The sequence below is a fragment of the Cydia splendana genome, chromosome 6 (assembly GCF_910591565.1).
Source record: "Cydia splendana chromosome 6, ilCydSple1.2, whole genome shotgun sequence".
Lineage (NCBI taxonomy): Eukaryota > Metazoa > Arthropoda > Insecta > Lepidoptera > Tortricidae > Cydia > Cydia splendana.
In genome coordinates, this window is record NC_085965.1 from 12,393,913 (window position 1) to 12,415,802 (window position 21,890).

Below are 21,890 nucleotides of genomic sequence, written 5' to 3' on the forward strand. Positions count from 1 at the left end.
AATAGGGAAATATAGCGTTTAATTATAGATAAGGTTTATTAGGGAATTTCTCTAAATATTGTAATCCACAGCCAGTGTAGTGTATAGTAATTTAAAATAGAGACGATCAAAATATCAAAGAAATTAAAGATTGAAACGACTCGAATATGAATAAATAAATAATAAATAAATATGAATGGTGACATTTTTGGTTAAAAATACAAGATGTATCGAAACGCATAAATATTCAGATTACCGCGCGCGCAGCGTTCTTATACCTACCTAAGACTGCGCAGTTTTTTTTTTTATTTGTATCACGCGAGGTTTGTCATTGAGTAGTTCGCAATCTTTTTAAGATTTTTTTTTATCCTTTCAAAACGCCGTGGTTAAAATGGTATTGTAACAAAGGAGAACGTAATTATTTGAACTTTTTGTGACTTTTAATTTCTCGCTACGCTTGTGAATCTATTATAGTTATTTACGATACAAGTGCGGAAAAGAGGAAATTCGAAACGAGTGGCGATAAATTAAAACACGACCGAAGGGAGTGTTTTAAATCGACACGAGTTGCGAATTACCTTTTCGCAAGTGTATCGTACAAGTCGTCGCATCGTCGTTTTACAGTACATATGGCCCTGTAAACTTTTGACTTCGCCCGAAAAGTGCTATTTTACGCACTAGTGCGGGAAAATAGGATCATATGTACTGTAAAAGAATTTTTCACTTGATCGGAGATTGAAATCAGGCCTCGCACCCAAAACCGTATTTGCCCTCTTGTTGCACAACCACCTAAAGTAAGGTGGGGTAAGACTATCATTTGTATGGAATCCTCATACTATTTGTTTTGCCACGAGCAAAATAAACAATGTTAGTCTTACTTACCCCACCACCTTACCTTATTATTTTATATTCTGAAATAAATAGAAGTAAGTTAACATCCACCTGTTTCATAACTCATATGAAGTATTTTGTAATTATAGTATTAAGTATTTCTTTCCTAATTGTTGTAAATATAATCTAAGTTATCTTAATTAAGGACTGTTATAAAATATTTATTAAGAGCATAATGTACCTATATGTATTGTGTAAAAAAACAAGTATTACGTAGGCAACTCTGAAAGTTCTTAGAAAAGGCTACTTAGAGATCATATAACAAAAAGAGGCATATTATTTATGAAAATATAACTCTTTATACTTTTTTTGAGGTATATGCAATTTGGTCGTTATCTGTGATTGATGGCAATTTGGAAATTGTACGTAGAGCGTTATTCCAATTTCGACCTAAGAATTTTTTCGTATTACTATTTATAACGATTTTCATTGTGGGCTCAGCCAACAACAGAGTTACAGTAGGCTTCAGTTACAGTTTCATAATGAAGCCTAGTTCTTGTACGTCTGTTTATTTTTTAAATTACACATTTAATCGCTTTTGTAGTTATTCAACGGATGATCATAGAGAAGCATGTCATTCAAGAGTGACGTCAAAAGTTTACATCGACAAGTTGTGCGGTTAATAAAAAATACTGGCAAAAAATTGTATATCAGTAGTTTTTGATATCCCTCAGTGGCCTCAGTATTCATATGACACTGTTAAATAAATCTTACTTAAATTATTTTGTGTCAAAAAATGAGCGGTGTGCGCTTCAGGGTAATCCTATCCTAATGAAAATTTGTACGCGTGGTCAGAAAGAGATAAAGCACGCATTAAAATAAAGAGTAACGTCCTAATTACTTCAGCTTTTTCTATTCTAAACACTTTCAGTTTGCCCCTCGTATGATCGTGTACAGTCACCTGCAATAATATGTTACGCTTCGAACGCCGAAAAAATATGTGACACGCTCTTATGGCTCTACGAATAAGATCGTGTCAGATATTTTTGCGGCCTTCATTGTGTAACATATTATTGCAGGTGACTGTACGTGTGGTACTGAGGTACAATCAGCTAGATATAAATATAAGTAATCCCATGTATGCAGGCATGCAGGGCCGCATTTTGCGGACTGTACCAACATGGATTACTGTCTTACAGTTAGACAAAGATCTGTTTAAATTGGAATCACAATTTGGATTTGAAATGTTTTAATTTATATTAACAAAGGCACTTTTAAATTATGTATGTACCTACCAAAGGTTTTGTTAACAAACTTAAGAAAATATATCACTAAAGGGCTGTGAACATATTTGATTAAGGTATTTTTTTTTTAAATTGCCCTTGAAGTGCATTTGTGCCATTGTATAGATATTAATTTATACGGATGAGTGAGATATTCAAACTAAAAGACAAGACAAAAGTACAATATCAAGATTAATTTGTTAAATAAAAACATTGCTTGAATTTATTGAAGTTTTATTGATGTAATTGCATTTCTATCTATTAAAAAGGTAAGTCGTATCAAAAACCAGTCAATTCATTAAGAATACATTTTTAATTTTTTATAGCTATAGATGTAGGTAGATAGCTTTTCAGTTTTTACATATATGTAGGTACTAGCTTTTGCCCGCGACTTTGCGTGGAATCAGTAGCTAAAGTATTGCGCCTGGATAAAGTGTAATAGCAATCATTCAATTTGATAAGCTTAATCGCTTACATCAATTAACACGCAATTTATTAACTCTCTTAATTCCACTCCCCTTTTCACTCTCTTTAGGGATAATTTCCGACATAAAAACGTCCTATGTCCTTCTCCTGGACTCAAGCTATCTCTATGCGAAATTTAAACTAAATCCGTTCAGCGGTTTAAGCGTGAAGAGGTAACAGACAGACCAACTTTCGCATTTATAATACTAGCTTTTGCCCGCGACTTCGTCTGCGTGGGATCAGTAACATCAGCTAAAGTAGTATAGCGTCTGGATACAATTTAATAGCAATCATTTAATTTGAGCATTGCTTACATCAATTATAAGGCAATTCATTAACTCTTTAAATTCCACCCCCCTTCACACTCTCTTTAGGGATGATTTCCGACATAAAAACTATCCTATGTCCTTCCCTAGAATTCAAACTATCTCTATACCAAATTTCAACTACTTAAATCGGTTCAGCGGCTTAAGCGTGAAGAGGTAACAGACAGACAGACAGACAGACTTTCGCCTTTATAATATCAGTATGGATAATATGGATATGCTTTAGGTTTTCGAAGTACATGGCTAGAGGCGAAAAACATCTAAGTATAATACCTAGGTTAGGTACCTATAAGTTAATCACAGATTTCAAATTTAGGAGAAAATACTTACTACCTAATTGACAAATGGAAATTTAATTCCATAACTAACAAAGAACTAAATTTTTAACTCTGCTTTATAATCGGAAAATCAGTGCCGGAAGCCACCAGCAACATGCTGAGATGAGGCCATTTTTGTTACATGTAATTTGTCTCGTTTGATAAATAAAAATAATTTAATTATATTCTATAATAATACGGCTTATTATTCACAGTTTTTTTCATAGTTCTTTGTCAGAAAAGTGTAAGCAAAATTTGTAATATTGTAATATAAGTAAATTGCGCATGATGAATAAGCTACGTTATATCGTAAATGTTTTATGGCTATGGCTACACGATACGTATAGAAATTTTATCACGCAACAATGGAAGCATACAATATTTTTCTAGTGTTTTTTATAATATTAGGCATACAACAGGTATGGCTTTTTACACACTATTTAGGTACATTAGTAAAACATTATTTTTAGCTTACAAAACATTTATATATTAAGTAACTTTGAAATAAAAACAAATTATTTTATCAAACATTTTGAAATATGGTGGTTGTAAATGCCGAAGACGCTTTTTATATGAAATCAAATTGTAGGTACATAGGTATTTTATAACGATATCATAAATCAATTTAATCATTTTAACTCTTGTTGTAAAGTAAGCGGTGTCATATCTCACATAGAAAGAGCAATGCTCAAATTCAAATAAGTACATGAAACTTTTTTTTTTCAGTATAATGCAATGAGATATGAAGTACCAAGAGAGTTTCGATATATAAACTATGTACAAACTGAGTATTATCTACCAAAGAAACGAACAATACCGTGGAACAGAAGAATGCATTCAAGAAGACGTTTTCTGTAATAACTCTTATTAAATGTAGGTAGTATGTATGTATAGATCGAACTACATAATTTTACCTAACCATACTGGCACCGCATTCTAGCCGCAACCCCACTGTTGCGCACAGTCGAGCTACGCGCGTGGGTAAAAAAACGCTTTGTATCAAAATGTAGGTGTAGATACTTCCACAGCAGTACACGACTTACGCGAGCACACTATGCACAGACTGACATCACTGATACACGCATGACCTGTTCTGTAGTGCACATGCTATACAATCTGAACTACAAACTGCTAAAAACAATCATCAGTTGTGGAATGGCTAATGGTATTCACATAACATAACATTTGTTATCCCCACTCATTAACTTCAGAATTGTAAAACTCTTCCAAATTCACTCTTCTTACACTTGGGGGCAAAGTGCCATAACTTTCAAACAATTCATTGTAAGTCCAGGGGAAAATGTGGGTCAGTCCATTCTTATCATAAATTATGGTGTTGCTGTCTGACTCACTGGGTTTTGTAGATTTTTCAGTTTGCAGCTTTTTGTACAGATCTTCAAGTGATGGTTGGAAAGGATTTGTTTGTTTTTGTTTCTTTGATGCAACTGTAAGATGAGATACATAACAGTACAATAGTATTTAAAAGAGTAAATGTATATAGTTCGTTTTTTTTTAGCATTAGAAAGAACTTGAAAGAAGGTAAGCGATCTTGACATGTCTTTTAATTGAAAAACGCTTTTTAAAAATCAATAACTATTACTTATGAAAGCAGAAGAATATAAATGATCGTATTAGATCCATAATTGTTACATATTTGCCGTGACTTATTTTTAAAATGTGTTTTTCCATTAAAAGACACATCAAGATTGTTTACCTTATTTCTAATGCTAAAAAAAACGAACTATAGTAAGTTTACATAAATTCTAACTGGTGCTAGTCATACTAACACTATATTAACTAAGTCAGCGGCTTTAGTAAGATATTGTTAATAACACAGGCAACATGTTCCTGCTATCTATCAAACACAAACTAAAGAAGAATATAGCTCTTTCCTAGTCACAGCTTAAAGAAGTCAACAGGATTGGGAGTTTCCAGTATGATATTTTCTAATTGTTGACACTAACACCACAGCAGTAAAAACTATGTAGAAACTACTAAAAATGAGTAGAGCCAGACCAAGCTAACTCTGAGTTTGGATGCCATTTGCAATTACAAAGTGTGCCAATATCATCATTAATGTAAAATTTATATGAAAATATAATCAGGGCCGGATTAAGCATGTCGGGGCCCCTAGGCAGTGCGAGGCTCGGGGCCCCCTACAGTCAATTCTGCACACAGCATATTCAGTACAGGGAAATAAGTTTGTGTTTTTAATTTCAATCTTCAGGCGTCGGCCGAGCCGATCCGAATCGAACAATGTCTTTTTCGCTCTTATCGCGTTGTCATAAAGCTTTATTCTATCGGTTTTTGCCGATTCCGCGTCTCGTCAAGCATGGGGAGAGCCCTTAGGCTTAAGGCCAATTCCCAGTGGCATATCAAAGATGTGAGCTTCAGCGTCACTTTCCTATCTACCTCTAATGGCAAATTTTAAGCGAGGTTAAAGGCTAAGCTCAACTAGTGCCATAAACTTGATTTTATCAATAGTTAATATTTTTCGAGACTGAACAGCGATTGTCCGACTATAAGACCAAACGCCGAGCCACATTATTAGAATCAACCTAATAATAAAGAATTTCCATATGTTAAAATTACTTAAATAGGGAATATTAGGCAAAGCTCTGCGTAGGTGGCACCTTTGTTTTGTGGCACATACAGTAAACAAACCACATTGACACATCACACGTCACGTCAATCACATGGCCTACCGCGAAACAAGAAAATCGAAATTTCGTTATCTAATCTCTCTATCACTCTTACATATTCGAGCGATAAAGAGGCAGATAACTAAATTTCGATTTTCGCGTTTACCGGTAGGCCCTTGTTAACAAACCGCCTTGATGCATCAATGTCATATTTTATTGTCTGTGAAAACTTGTCAAAATCAGTTTAAGGCACAGTATGTATAAGTATGAATTTACTGAGTCGGTAGTGCTGCACTCTGGCGGCAGAACATTGCAGTAATATCCCCTATTATTAAGTACTAGAGTTAGACCAAAATAAGCCTGCAACAGTTTTGATAGCACTCGCAAAACGTCAAAACGTCTATGAAATTATGACGTATAACTAACACTTGCACTGCGTATGCTATCAAGATCATTGCAGACTTTTCTTGGTCTAACTCTATTCATTCACCAGTCAAGCTAAATACGAAAAATAAACGCGAGCGCAATGAGCGCGAAATTTTTTAAAGGCGTGTTAAAAGGCCGGGTACCGATCTTCATCTGGACCTAAAAGTCCGATGTGCCCCAGTAAGGCGAGCTTTCATGCGAAGTCAAAGCCGTGCTTCATCAGGCTTCAGGATAAATCAACTGAGCACAGACACGAACCAATGTCCATTGTATTAAAAAGCGAGACCGCAGCGAGGTCAAAGGCTAAGCTGAAGTTGAGATGTGGAACACAAACCAATGGTAAATTGAGGTAAAAAGTGAGGCTGAAGGTCGAGCATTCCTATTAAAAAACTGGGGACACTTTCACAACTTTATATAACAGGAGAACTTTATACAACGCAGAATACGCGCCATATACTGTAACGTATTGCTTGAATTTTATTACAGTATTTCATTAATTTAAAGTTAAAGAATGGATCGAAAAAAAAAAACAATAACAAAGCTCAATAATACAGGCAATAATACTCATTAGGTATAAGAATAAAAAATATACTCATGAATTTTGACCCTAATGGAACCCTAACAAAATTTTACTTGGTGTGCGCTGAGCCGGCGGGGCCCCTAGGCAGTTGCCTACTTTGACTTAGGGTTAATCCGGCCCTGTTTATAATGACACTTCCTCATTTTGTTCTGTTTAAGTCTATGCAAATGTAGCTTAGATGGACTCTATTAATTTACTGAAGTTGAAATAATGTTATTTACCAATTTCCTTCAGCATCTGCAACTGTTCCGGGAAGTAGTGAGAGAAGCGACAAATGCTACCAAACTGACATTCTCCCCTCATAAACCGACTGCATGGTTTCTTCATACTTTCTTCTTCCAGGATAGTCTCCGGTACTAAAATTATATAAAACTAAACATAATCTCTCAACCAATAAACATAATTCTAAATAACAAATATTTCTTTTGAATTTTATTTAAACCAGACCTGCTAGCATGAGTTGCGTTCTCGCGCGCGACTCCATACATCTTGCGCAACTTCAAGGTACGGAACGCAACTCATGCTAGACGGTCAACTTGTAAATATATTTCAACTTTGTTAACTAACAAACAATGACATTTTCATAATAAATTAGCAAAGGACCAAAATGTCACATAAGTAAGTATTTAAATTACCTTTATACTGTTGATAATGTTCTTGGACTAGTTTTTGATGTAAAAGCCCTTTATTGTGCGTTTTCACGATTGCCGGCGTAGCAACCATCGTCTTGTCACAATATTCACAGTGGTAGCGTTTACCCATGTTTAGGTACCGTAATTGTAATTCCTTTAATGCTTCACAAAATTCTTTAAAAGAATGTTATATGTAAATTACATAGTTATTTTAATTTACTTTCAAGAGAATGATGTTTACTAATAGGTTTCAACTACCATTAAAAAAATGCCTATCTATCACATTGACATTAGGACAATATTGACATTGACAGTTGGTAAATGGGCTCCACAGACCTTTTGGCAACTAAAGCAGGGGTGCGAATGCGAAACTCCTCTTTCCGGGCAAACGGCTCCGTTCGCCTCAGGATTGCTCCGAGCAATTGTAAAGCTCTGCTTTCCTAGGATAGCGGTGCCGTCAAATAGCGGACGTCTCCATACAAAATACTACACCATCCATATTTAGCCGTATAATTTTGTATGGAGATGGTCGCTATAAGTATCTGTGTCTGTGGAATCGGCAACCCTATGTCCTTGAATTTCATTTTTGCATCCGCACCACACAAGTATATTGATAATTTAATCAGATTGTGCGAAATATTGTGCCGTCTAGACATGCCTAAGAAACGCCGAAAAGTAGGTATAAAAAATCGGCATGCGCCGCATGCGACTTGTTGCAAGTTACAACGTTAGTAGAGCCCTGAAAAAAGATTGTCAATTCAATACGTTCAGAAACGTTATCAAAATCGTTATTTTCGATTTATTTAGAGAAAGAGGGACTTTCCCGCAAATGTAAGTATACCCTGGTATACCTAATGACTAATGAGAGTAATGAGAAAGAATATCCTTAAAAATTGCATATACTCGTATACGTTCTGGTGTTCAAATAAATTCATCACGAGTATTTTTAACAAGCTTTTATTAGGTCGACCTGTATGTAACTAATAACTATGTAATGGAATCTAAGGTAACTAATTTAACCATCTTCCAAGGATCGTAGCGTCATGAAAATTGGCAGCTGTATGTAGTTCTGATGACAATACAATAATATGGTACTGTCGAACTGATCTGATGCTGGAGACAGGAGATGGCCATAGGAACTCTCGACCTGTATGTAACTAGCTATGTAATGGAATCTAAGGTAACAAATTTAACCATCTTCCAAGGATCGGAGCGTCATGAAAATTGGCAGCTGTATGTAGTTCTGATGACAATACAATAATATGGTACTGTCAAACTGATCTGATGATGGAGACAGGAGGTGGCCATAGGAACTCTGTGATAAAACAACGCAACCTAATTGTGTTAGGGGTTTTTAGAATTGTCTCGATGAGTATTAGTTGTCTGTCGTAAGAAAAGTACAGTCAGCGATAAAATCTAGTACCAAAAATGAAATTTTTGCCAAAAACTTATTTTAAGAGTAGGTAGTAGGTACTATCTCTATTTTTCACCATTTTGAACTTGTCGACTAGACTACTAGGTTACAATTTCTAAATTAGATTATTATTAGTATTACGCTTCCTCGAAATTCTTAATCAGCACTCGCAGCGAAAACTAACTTTGCTCTCTTGATGACCTAATATCTATATTTAGGATAGGAAATCTGGAAAAATGGAAGGAAAGCTTCAGTTCAAGAGGAGATAAAGCATAAGTCAAGTAAATATTACTGATTTACTCGGACGATAACGTATAATTAAATCTTCTAACTACTTAGGTACCTTCTACTTACCAAAAAAATTACATTACATATGAACGAAACCATAATCAATGCCTAGTCTGGGTTTCTGCGCTAAAATCAATACAAAAACGTAAATCTAAATTTTAGTAGTTTTCTAGTAGTAGTCTGAATCTACTTCGCCTTAAACGTAAATAAATCTTCTTAATAATGTCGTTGTTATCGTTCATGTAAAGTGCCTATTTCATGTGGAACTAATATGTCCTTTATTAGAGCATACGAAGTACCAATAAAAATCATGTCACGATAGTCCATGGTTTCGTCAGAATATCTAACTTTAGTGACAAATCTGGAGTTCAAAAAATACAATATCAACGCTATCTCCGAAACTATAGATTTTCCCTAATCCGTACAGAATACGAGTAGGTACGGATTAAGAGCCCATCAACGTGCACACTAGCGCCACTGCTAAATAATCGTGATTATTTAAATTTAACGAAATATATTTTAAAAAAAGGGGGCCGCTACGTACTGTATTATGTATTTAAGTACCTTTTGAATACATCAGACTAGTTTTTATGTTGCTGGATTCGTCAAATCTATGCGTCCAAAGTTAATACGGCCGTTTTTGTTTTGAGTTCATTATCCTATAAGGTATATTTTCCAAATTCCATTTTGCCAAACTATATATTCCCATGCAAGTAAGTGCCCTTAGCCCGATGCCGGGAAATGACCAATTAAATTAATCAAAATTTTAATTAACTTAATTAAATAAAAGTTATCAATGATAACTTGTCATTCCAAGGTTAAGGATTTTAAAAAGCCTCATTACGAATCCAGGTCTATAGTTCGTTTTATTTAGCATTAGAAAGAACTTGAAAGAAGGTAAGCGATCTTGACATGTCTTTTAATTGAAAAACGCTTTTTAAAAATCAGTAACTATTACTTATGAAAGCAGAAGAATATAAATGATCGTATTAGATTCATAATTGTTACATATTTGCCGTAACTTATTTTTAAAATGTGTTTTTCATTTAAAAGACACGTCAAGATTGTTTACCTTATTTCTAATGCTAAAAAAAACGAACTATAATTAAAAATGCTGGTTACTTTGAGTCATTGACGTATGATATTGATATTATATACATTTGGCCAGGCGTGGCTCACTCCGCGATTTCGTCGCTTTCCTACAGGTAGCTAAAAGTACATCCGTTCGGCCCCAATTTTGGGGTTTGCCATAAGCCGCACGTGGCGCTGTCGCCACGTAGCGGCCATATTATCTGTGCTGATCGTAACAGACGCGTTTTGTTAGAGAGTGAGTCTTCTGTACCTAGTACTATTATTTATTCTGTGATTTGGCTGATTCTATGGAACAAATTAATGAAATGTTTTGAGGTCAAAATGAAATGCCGTAATTCATTATTTGTATATTATTGACCTTGCCTTTCTGAACTTATTTTTTTAAATACATTATCAAGTTATATCTAGCTGATGTAAAATATATTTATTATATCTTATATAAAAAATATTATGTGTTATAAAAATGTACCTACTTACTTGTAAAATTAAAAACATTATATAACTAGAGTATCATTAAACTCTCACGCAATATTCTACTTAATCAACATCTTAAAATACATATTTGATGCACATGATAAAAATAACATGGGGTAATCATAACTTTAGTCCTTACTTAAGCCTACTGGTATTCGACCGTTCTCGAAAAACTCATAGCTGTCGTAGGCGTCGCTACAGCGTGGTGCCATGTTCTAGAAAACCCTTCAGAACCTTCAGGAGCGGCTTCCTCTATCATCGAAAACATGCTTGGCGAAGGATTAAACGAAGGCGGCTTTGATTGAATAGGCTGCAGAGGCAGTCGTTGAAGGCGCTGCAGTATCTTGAATAAAGTTATCTGATCTTGCGGTGACAGTGAGTCAATTTGTCCGAAACGCGCTAACGGCCGAAGAGGGGGCATTGGTTTAAACGGTCCAATCGGCTCAAGAGGTGGCAGTGGTGGCAATGGTTCGAATGGTCTATTCCTTACAAGAGGTCGAAGTGGAGGTAGCGGTTTAAATATTCCGAAGGGTTCTAGCGGTGGAAGAAACCTCATTGGTTCCAGCGGTGGTAAAAGTCGTGATTCGAATGGTCTATTCCACTCTAGAGGGCGCAGCGGAGGCAGTGGCTTAAACGGTTCCATTGGTTGCAGAGGTGGCAGCGGTGGCAGAGGTTTAAACCCTCCATTTCCTTCCGGTGATGATAGAGGTGGCAGTAACTTAAATGTTTTATTTGCATCAAAAGGTGGAAGCGAATTTTGCGGCGAAGTAAATGACTTCCCAGTTGGAGAATTTCTTGGATTTATATTAGAAAATGATGGTAACATGTTAGAAATATCGGGGTTTGAATTTTCTAAAGGCGAATATGGATATTCCGACTGACCGGTCTCGCTGTTACCTGAAAACAATAGTTAAATTTGTTAGACTTTGAAAATTTAATACAAATAAAATAGACTGCAAGGCAAGTCAAACAAAATTAAAATAATAAAGTTGCTAAGAGTAGTATTGTAATTAATTCAATACTTTTGAAAATAATCACTCCGAAAGTCAAACATAATATGCTCTCCCCCTCTTTAATATTGAATCGAGTGTGAATAAAAAAAACAGAAAATAAAGCCAAATGGAATGCTTTCCATAAAAATTATTTTGAGTTTTTCCCAAGAAATTCATATTCTGTTTTTCATACTGTATGAAGGTACGGCACCCTCCATTTTGCTTTGGTTTTGACGTGCACTTCCGGTACTTAATCTTACCACGAAACTGACCAAAAAGTTTATACGAGGTTTTATGATACAACTTTACATTCTCAAGTATTTCACAATAAAGTTATCGCTCATGAGAAAACGATTTACGAAATTTCCACCTGGCCTGTGAACCGCAAATTAATATTATTTTGTAAATTAATTACCGAAAGAATTAACCTGCAGCCCTGACAGTGGTGAGTCTTCTTTTGGAGCCATTCTCGTTTCTGCTGCTGCTTCGTGCAAATCAGGCGTGCCATCTCGAAGAGGAGATTTTTGATGTAAAATTCTGAGACTCTTTACTGGAGAAATGTCAGTTAAAGCCTCAATATCAGATCTCACCAACGATTCAACACCGACGTCTGATAATAAATCTGATCTAGCGTCTTGTTCAGCATCCTTGGAAGTTGGTACATTCTCTTCTGGGGTTGCAGTTCTTAATTGCGAATCTTCACTAGCGCCTTTCGATTCAACTGGTGCTATTTTAGAGTTCTTGTTTTCTCCAGATCCGGTTTTTGAATTGTCTTTGCTTGCACTTCGCAGACTGGGCGTTTCTATGTTACCTTCTTCAGGAGCTTGTCTTGATTCTTTAATGTTTATATGTGATGCATCATCTCGTTCAGCAGTGTCAGATTTGATGATTCCTGATTTCAACTCTGCTGGCGACGCATTATCATGTTCACCTGATCTTGTTTGGCTTGAGTCACTATTTCCTTTGGAATTCCTTAAAGTCCCTGCACACTTACCACATGGGATTACGCCTGTTCTACTAGAATCTGCAGATTTTTCTGAATTGGATGCTCTGCTGGCAGCTTTTCCATCTTTAACGTCTGCTGACCTGGTTTCTTCCTTCTTACCTTCCTTGCTGGTTTCGTCGGTGGATCGTTCGTGCCTTTCCGAGCTTCCCGATTCTGCAGCGCTACGTTCTTCAGTCGCTTCCGATGTGTCAGACTTAGACTTAGCTTCTTTTTCTTCTACTGTCCCCTCCTTAGAATTTTCTTGTGTACTTCTTGAATTGGCTGCGTCGCTTGCTGCATCATCGGATTTATCAAGTGATGGTTCTTCTGGGGAAGTATCGGATTTATCAACTGTGCGTTGTTCTGGGGAAATATCGGATTCTCCAGCTGTTCGTTCTTCTGGGGATATCGGAGCCGAGACCTGAATAAAACAATAAATTACATTAATGATTCATTATTACTTTTAAATATTTACCTAAGCTTTTGCAAACATTTTTGAATACCTAGTACTTTTAATAACTATGTACCTATATATTGTATATGGTACAACAGATTACATAGGGGCTGTCCATAAATTACGTCATCGATTTTTGATGATTTTTGACCCCCCCCCCCCCCCCTATAATCATCCAAAAATCATGCTTCAAATGACCCCATTTCCTCCTACTTCATGCTACCGTCATCCGATGTCCAGACCCCCCCCCCCTAATTTGAAATGACGTAATTTATGAATAGCCCCTTAGGTAAATTATAAATATATTTTTGTTTTTTTTTTGGAGAAAGTTTCTTTTAACACTTAGCCATTAAAATATAGGTAATTATTACAAGTGTAAAATGTGGTAAAAAATAAACGAAATTTACAATTAACTTACTTCGTCCGGTATTACTTTACATTCGAGCCCAGCGGCTAAAAGCACAATAATTGTAAGTATTTTAATCATATTTTTCTTTGGTGCTTAAACCATGACTCGTATAATCTAACTGCCAGCCCGTGGCCTGCTTAGCTGATCTTATTAGGTTTTGCCATGAAATCGATTGGAGACGCTGATTCACTAGTTATTCACTTATAATGTTAATATTCCACAGGTATATAACTTTAAAATGAAGCCTTTTTGGGGCTGCAGGGCTGCAGGGCAGTTTATTAACAAAATCTTGACAATTTTGTTTAAAACTTTCATCGGACAATGTCTAAAACAGTGAATGTATGTATCTAAAATGATCTTTTAGATTTTTTTAATGGAAACTATACTGGCTGGCATCTTACAAGGCGGCGAGCTTTTTCTCTCGGATTTTCTGTTATAAACGCCGTTGTACTTGTAAGTACAAGTCTTACAATACAACCCTCTTAACTATTACCTCAATGTCGACGATTCACATCACTTCAATAAATCTAGAGAGCAAGCGCGTTTGGAAACTGGATTTCATTTGACAGTTAGTACACCAAAGACCCAAGGCCCCAAGTAATTATAATTGGGTCCTTGGGTCTTTGGTTTGGTCTAAACAAAACGAAATCTTACACTTTGATAATTTTCCTCTGATACTCTTGATGGAACTATTAATTAATTTCAATAGGGATGATTCCTCTACTTAAAATAAATTATTTCAAACCGTGCACGAAACAAAGCACCAGATATTAATTATTAGTAAAACATAGATAGCAGATATTTTTAAACACAATTTATATTTAATAAATCGGATTGAAATATTAAAAAGTAGGTGAGTTTACCGTGACGTCACTATATTCGTTTTCATATAAATTCCATATTAGCAAATCGTTTTGACAGTTCTAAAAAAGAAGCTGATTTGACTAGTAGGAAATAGGAATGTAGCCTATTGTGTGTGGACAAAAGAAGGACTTGTATGTTTAAATAAATAAATATTATAGGGACATTCTTACACAAATTGACTAAGTCCCACGGTAAGCTCAAGAAGGCTTGTGTTGTGGGTACTCAGACAACGATATATATAATATACAAATACTTAAATACATAAGTAGAAAACATCCATGACTCAAGAACAAATATCTGTGCTCATCACACAAATAAATGCCCTTACCGGGATTCGAACCCAGACCACCGGCTTCGCAGGCAGGGTCACTACGCCTCACTACCCGCTGGGCCAGACCAGTCGTTCCATTAAGTAAATTTCCGCTCTATCTGTGTCCAAGTGCCTGTGGCTCCCTATCCGTTATCGCTATAACTCTCATAGGTATTATATCTTCATCATCATCTTCCTGGCGTTATCACGGCTTTTTGCCAAGGCTCATTGGGCTTTATTGGGACTAGTCCGGTTTCCTCACGATGTTTACCTTTACTTAATAAATATCAAATGATATAAGTCGAAAACTCAATGGCACGAGCCGAATCGAAATTCGACGCCCATATTTTTCTTATTCTTTACCTGTAGCGTTATCCCGGCCTTTGCTAGGGTCCGCTTTCCTAGGTAATTGTTTTACTCCACTTTGCGCGATCCTGGGCGTCCTCTCGTGTGAGCCCGTACTCTCGTGACCTACCTATATTTTTCTTATTTAATTTTTTTTATAAATGTCGGGCGCGGTAAAGTCAAATTTCTGGCCTTAATATACTTACTAGTTTTGCCAAAGACCGATCGATAGGCATGTGTGGTATGTAGCTTTATTATTATTGATAAAGCACTGATTAAAGTCATGCTATTTAAACATTGTTTTTTTATGTTTTTGTTTATTAGGGCATCGACTGAGGGTCTACTAATTGCATTAAGCAGTTAAATAGGTTGCTTATTATTAATGTACTGCAAAAATCTGTTACACGAGACATTATTGTTTTAGTTATCGGAGAAATTGATAAGATGCAGAGCAATAGCTAACGAATTTACAACGGCAGTAAATGTCAATTTGGTTAGCCTATGCCGCAAAAACCAAGAAAACAAAGCTTATTACCTAGATTCAAAATGCTGTGCATAAAACTTGCACTACACGCTTTTTTAAAGTACCTAGTACAGTAGACATCTCAAGATTATAAGTACTTATACCTAGGTATGTTAGGGTTCGTGTATAGAAGCCTTAATTTGATTGTTATTTTCAATAAAAAAACATGGAAACACCGTTTCAACATAGACAATTTCGGTCTATATTGAAATGGCGGGTAAATACTTATCGAGGATTGGTCGATGAAATGCGCGGTACGCCATTTTACCATAGACAGCCGTCTATGGTAAATGGCGCGAAAATACTGATCGGTGATTGGTGGAAATTCTGACAGGTGATTAGTGATTGGAAGGGGGAAGGGAGCAGCGATGGGGAACCGGGCCAGTTGCGACATTCTAGTGTTGGTCGTGGAAGTAGGAATAACCTTGTAATAATACCTAAGCTAGATTAATGGAAGAGAAATAATAAAAGTATTTAATCTCAAGTTTGAGTTTTCTAGTAACCTCCAAATTGACGATACCCGAGTTAGCTGTAGTTCGAGTGAGTGGTATTTATATTTCAGAAGTTGGAAAACGCAACCAAAACGTAAGTACACACCCACAATTTTTATTTTAAACGTATCACGGTATAATTTTGAACCCATTAGTTTTAGAAATACAGTTGAGTGATTAATTTCGTTACGATTATCTGGGTTCAAATTTCGTTAGTGTTTTCGATAGTGCTGTAGTTTTCGAGACATTAACTTCATCGCTATAAGACTTCTACGTACGTAGAATAAAATTACCTAACGTGTTATACAACAGGTACATACAACCGTTAAAAGCAGTGTTCGACTATCCTGTGTAGCAATCGTGTTAGCGAAACATTTTGTGCCGTAACCCATAGTTTTCATGAACATTAATTACAAAAGTGGTTTTGTTACTTAGCATCCTAATTGTTCTTAATTTTCGGGTAGACGTCACAACATGTGTTAACTAGGAAACCTACCTACCGACCTACTGTTTTCTTAAGTCCGTTAAATAGCATTCAATAGAAACGTAACAATTTTTTATGCAAAGGTTTCATTTTATTTAATTAAGCTTGTGATATCTTGGTGCTCCAGTACTATTAAACATGTTCTTTACGCTTCGAACTTATTTAAATATCAATTGGTACTTGTTCTCTTTGCATCATGCTTACTCATCTCTTAAGTCCTATAGTTTTCTGGTAGTGCAAGCCATAATGCATCTATTTGCCTATTAGTACATTCCTGTGGTTTGTTACGTAGCTCCAATAACTATTTTCTTATTAAATAAATAAAAACAGTTGACATCAATGCTATTAGTGGTGGTAGTTACTACGAATTATTCTAATACCTTCGTCTTGAGTTTCAGGCACCATGTCTTCACCGGAACCTCCTGCAGATCGGGGTTCTAGACGAAGGCTTCAGACCCCTAGTGACGTGGAACCAAATGAAGCCCGAGAAGCCACGCGAAGTCGAAGTCCCAGTCCTACGTGTCATCCTCGTCGAGAATCTGGCAGCATGCGATGTCACATGCTGGAAATGGAGCTGAAGAGAGAAAGAGCAAGACTTCGGGAAGCTGAAGGCCGGCGTCGTTCTTCAAGACGTAACTGCGACAGAAGATCAACGAGTCGGAGGCACCGCAGCCGGTCTCCACCTGGTCGGCACCACACCTTACCCCACGCTGAGCAAAGTGTCACAAGCCAAGCTGAGCAGCAGGAGAAACAGCACGCTGAGCATCGGCCTGAGAGACGGGCCAAGCGACCAGCCGAGCATCGTGACGACGCTGGACGATATGAAAGGTCACGTAGCCCTTCTTTTTCCAAAAAGGATTTAGTTGATATTATTTTGCAATTAAGGGGTGGTCTTACATCCCAACCACCTGCACAGCCCGCACAACAGCCTTTACAGAAAATAGACCACAAAAACATCTTACCTGGCTTTGACCCTTCAACCAAAAATCAACGTATGGATATTTGGTTGAAGAAGGTTAATGAATGCGCTGCTGTGTATGGTTGGGATGAGAGGACTACCACGCAATTTCGCCATGCAGAAATTGCAAGGTCTGGCCAAGACGTGGTACGAAAGCCTAAATACGATTCTCTTTAGTTGGCAAGAGTGGCAAGCAAAGTTGCTGGACGCGTTTCCTTGTGACCAAAACTATGGCCAGATCTTGGAAGACATGCTCAAAAGAAAAAGCAAGTTTAATGAACCCATAGAAGTATATTATTACGAGAAACTGAGTCTAGTTAACCAGTGTGACATAGTAGGGAAACGCGCCGCGGATTGCATAATACATGGAATCACCGATCGAACGCTTAGGTCTGGTGCTTTAGCGTTGCGCTGTACTCACCCGGATCAATTACTGCCTTTTCTGATGAGTTACAAAGAATCGAGTCAAATTAGTTCAGATCGTTACCATGTCAGAAATAGGACCATGGGTAATACTTTTGTCGGGGGAAATAGTACAGCTCAACCTAAACCTGGCCTTAAGCCGGGGCAACAATCGGGTTGCTATAATTGCAAGGAACTTGGTCATAGTTACCTTTACTGTACTAAACCCATCATTAAATGCACAAAATGCAACAGGATAGGCCATACAGCGGAAAAGTGCTTTACTAAGAATAGCGTCCCTGGCGATAAATCGACTAGTTCTAACACTACCGTACCAAAGGTCATGAAAATTAATCTTGTTGACTCTGATGTTACCTCTAGACCCAGTTCTAAGTATTTCAAGGATGTAGTAGTGCAGGGTAGGACTCTTACGGCATTTATAGATTTTGGTAGCCAGCTCACCTTGATTAGGGAATTTACGGTAAAGGAGTTGGGTATATCGCACGACCATATTCCCACACTAATGAAGGGTTTCGGTAATGGCCTAACTATGTCGTTGGGTAGCCTGACACTTGATCTCTCGGTTGACGGGGTAGGAGCCACTGTTAGTTTCAGAGCTGTCGACGACGAATTGTTGGATAGGCCCATTTTGGTAGGGCAGTCTTACACGGAGCAGGCTCATATAACAATATACAAGGATGCCAACAAACTGCAGTTTTTCAATATTACAAATGAATTCACCTGCGTTGATGTAGTTGAAGACGACGAATCATTGTTGCGGTACCACACTTTCAGCGTTGTGCAGCTTCATGGTGCAGCTTCAGTTAGGGTTGGGACAAAAACAGCATTCGATGGCGATGTCCTAGTGAAGCAGTCTATAGCCGGTAGACCTAACGAGACATACATTGTAAGTGGCGGTCTTTATCATTCTGTTAAGGGGAGCATATATGTATTGGTAATGCCGTGCGCAAATTCTTGTCAAATTCTGCCAAATGTTGTGTTTTGTCGTGCAGAACGCGTGCATATGGTTAAGCAAGTTGCCCAGGTCCCCACAGATACAGGTGTCGAGACAGAGTTTGATGTAAAGCAGGTCCGGATAGGCGACGGAGTGTCTTCCGATGATAGAGATAAATTGTTAGACTTACTGAAGAAATATAGGCATTGTTTTGCTTCTTCTCTTGCTAGTCTAGGTTGCACCAACGCTGCTGAGATGAGTATTGAATTGAACAGTCAACGTCCGGTCGTTTATCGTCCCTATAGGCTATCTCATCACGAACGAGAAAAGGTGCGCTCAATGGTAGGAGAGATGCTAGAGGCTGGCATAGTCCGAGCCCATTATCGAGGACGAGATAGCTCGCCTCGCTGGGCAGTCTTGGTTTATCACTCTCGACCTCGCTTCTGGGTATTACCAAGTTCCCATTTCAGAGCACAGCAAGCACTTCACCTCGTTTGTTACCCCGGACGGCCAATAAGAGTTTAATCGCATGCCGTTCGGGCTAGCAAACGCTCCTGCTGTCTTTCAGCGCATGATCAATTCAATACTAGGATCGGCCCGATTTGGTAAGGCGACAGCATACATCGACGATATTCTCATTTATGGTCAAAGCCCCGCGGAATGCTTAGAGCGCCTCGAAGACGTGTTGAAGGCTGTCGAAAGCGTAAACCTTACTCTTAATATGTCGAAATGTCACTTTTTGCGTCAGGAGATTGATTATTTGGGGTATGAGGTTAGTGCTAGAGGAGTTAGGCCAGGTGAAAAGAAAATCTTGAGCGTGTCTAAGTTTCCCCGACCTGAGAACGTTCACAACGTACGTCAATTTCTAGGGTTGGCGGGTTATTTTCGGAAGTTCGTTAGGGATTTCGCTCAGATATCATTGCCGCTCAGCAAACTGCTAAAGAAGGATTCTATTTGGGAGTGGGGAGATAGTCAGGAAGAGGCGTTCGAAAATCTGAAGGCAAGGTTAGTTGAAAGGCCCGTACTCTCTATTTACGACCCGGCAGCCGAGACGGAGTTACACACGGACGCTAGTAGGCTAGGTGTCGGGGGCATACTTCTGCAACGATCCTCAGATAACGATCTCTTTCACCCCGTTGCTTATTTCAGCCGTCAAACTTCTCCAGAAGAGAAGAATTTCCACTCATATGAGTTGGAAACTCTAGCAGTGGTATGCGCTCTTCGTAAATTCAGGGTCTACTTGTTAGGGCGAAAATTTAAGATTGTTACAGACTGTAGTGCCTTGCGATCGACGTTCTCGAAAAGGGATCTTATCCCTCGGATAGCGCGCTGGTGGTTGACACTACAGGAGTTCGACTGTTCCGTCGAATATAGAGCTGGCACGAAAATGGGACACGTAGATGCTCTTTCTCGTAACCCAATTGCGGAACCGTCAGATATTCTTGTGGATCAATTTCCAATCGTTATGTCCATCAGCGAAGAGGACTGGCTGCATACTCTTCAGTTAGGTGATTCGGAGTTAAATAGGATAAGGGCAATTTTGAGTGACGGGGTGGACGAAAAGGGTTTGCGATATATAAAGGACAATTATGTCATAAAGGAAAACAAGCTATACCGTTATTTGGGTGGTGATAAGGAAGAAGTTAGATGGGTTGTACCGAAGGGTGCGAGGTGGCAACTTTGTCGATTAAACCACGACGAAATTGGTCATTTTGGGGTAGAAAAGACCTTGGAGAGAATCAGAAAGAGTTATTGGTTCCCCAAGATGACCAAATTCGTTAGGAAGTACGTCAACTCTTGCATTGAGTGTGCGTACGGAAGGAACAATGTAAGTACTCGCGAGGGTTTACTTCACCCTATCGAAAAAGTGGAAGTACCCTTCCACACGCTACATGTTGACCACCTTGGACCCTTCGTCAAATCCAATAAAGGCTACACCCATTTGCTTGTCGTTGTGGATAGCTTCACAAAATTCTGTTTTTTGAAGCCTGTTCGAAATACTAACACACAGAATACAATCAAAGCCTTAGAAGATATATTTTGCACGTTTAGGAACCCTGACCGTCTTATTAGCGATCGCGGCAGTTGTTACACCTCTCGCGCTTTTGAGCGTTTTTGCCTTGACAAAGGTATTAAGCACATCCTAAATGCGGTAGCTAGCCCCCGATCAAACGGTCAAGTCGAGAGGTATAACCGCACCGTGCTCGACTCTTTGAGGTCGCTGAGTGTGAAGTTTGGCGAAAAGAACTGGGATAGCCACCTGGGGAAAGTTCAGTGGGGCCTCAATAACACTATTCAAAAGACTATTGGGCGAGCACCTTCAGAGGTAATGTTTGGTCCGGGTATGAATAGTGAGGTGAACCCCGCGTTGAACATAATCACTCGTGATACCAGAGATGATAGGGATGTATCCGATATTCGTAGCGAAGTAAAAGCTAGGATAGATGCAGAACAGGATAAACAAAAAAAATATTATGACAAAGGTAGGAGACCAGCTCGCTTGTACAAAGTAGGAGACCTTGTCAAAATAACTAAGACATGTTTTAACAATGACGGTCAGAGTAAAAAACTTATGCCATCATTCATAGGGCCTTACCGTATTATTAAGGATTTAGGTATGGATAGATACACGGTTGCTCCCGTGCCAGGGCTGTCATGTACAGAAAATCGACGACCTACGACGGTTGCTGCGGACCGTATAAAACCTTGGATCAGTATTGCTGCCCTCGAGGTAAATGACGATGATTCGGACTCTAATAGCAACAGTGATGATGATGATGATAATATTCGAGACTAATGTCATAACTCGATCATAAATATGTATTGTCATTTGTATTCCAACATAGTAAAAGTAGCATGTAACTACAGGATGATTAATGTTGTTTCAGACCACGACGATTGACTCGTGTTTCGATGCTGCGAAAGTCCTCCCGCACCTTTACGAGTATTCGATCGGCTCCTAAGGTCAA

General features: G+C 38.0%; 2 protein-coding genes and 2 long non-coding RNA genes across 5 annotated transcripts in view; 1 reads left to right on the forward strand and 3 right to left on the reverse strand.

Moving 5' to 3' along the window:
• The first annotated feature begins 3,471 nt into the window (after positions 1–3,471).
• LOC134791797 (uncharacterized) lies at positions 3,472–7,222 on the forward strand. The gene is made up of 3 exons (XR_010144323.1): positions 3,472–3,620; positions 3,928–4,074; positions 7,084–7,222. It is a non-coding gene; the product is annotated as an uncharacterized LOC134791797 (long non-coding RNA).
• On the reverse strand, positions 4,136–7,721 carry LOC134791760 (zinc finger matrin-type protein 5). The gene is made up of 3 exons (XM_063762910.1): positions 7,485–7,721; positions 7,071–7,205; positions 4,136–4,646 (listed from the first exon to the last, which is right to left on the reverse strand). Exons 1-3 carry the CDS (start codon positions 7,609–7,611, stop codon positions 4,390–4,392), a joined length of 519 nt encoding a protein of 172 aa, XP_063618980.1. The 5' UTR covers positions 7,612–7,721; the 3' UTR covers positions 4,136–4,389.
• A 1,456-nt stretch (positions 7,722–9,177) lies between these two features.
• Positions 9,178–21,890, reverse strand: part of LOC134791803 (uncharacterized) — a 96,277-nt gene continuing 83,564 nt past the window's right edge. Inside the window, exon 3 of the long non-coding RNA XR_010144328.1 lies at positions 9,178–10,282. This is a non-coding gene — a long non-coding RNA (uncharacterized LOC134791803). The remainder of the gene's footprint in view (positions 10,283–21,890) is intronic.
• LOC134791670 (pre-mRNA-splicing factor CWC22 homolog) lies at positions 10,687–13,752 on the reverse strand. 2 transcript variants are annotated; one of them, XM_063762755.1, is made up of 3 exons: positions 13,599–13,752; positions 12,157–13,147; positions 10,687–11,646 (listed from the first exon to the last, which is right to left on the reverse strand). In XM_063762755.1, the coding sequence occupies exons 1-3, from the start codon at positions 13,665–13,667 to the stop codon at positions 10,895–10,897; spliced, it is 1,812 nt and encodes a 603-aa protein (XP_063618825.1). In that variant the 5' UTR covers positions 13,668–13,752; the 3' UTR covers positions 10,687–10,894. The 2 variants fall into 2 exon arrangements, with proteins under 2 accessions (XP_063618825.1, XP_063618826.1); XM_063762756.1 differs by having other exon boundaries at positions 11,447–11,646; positions 12,170–13,147.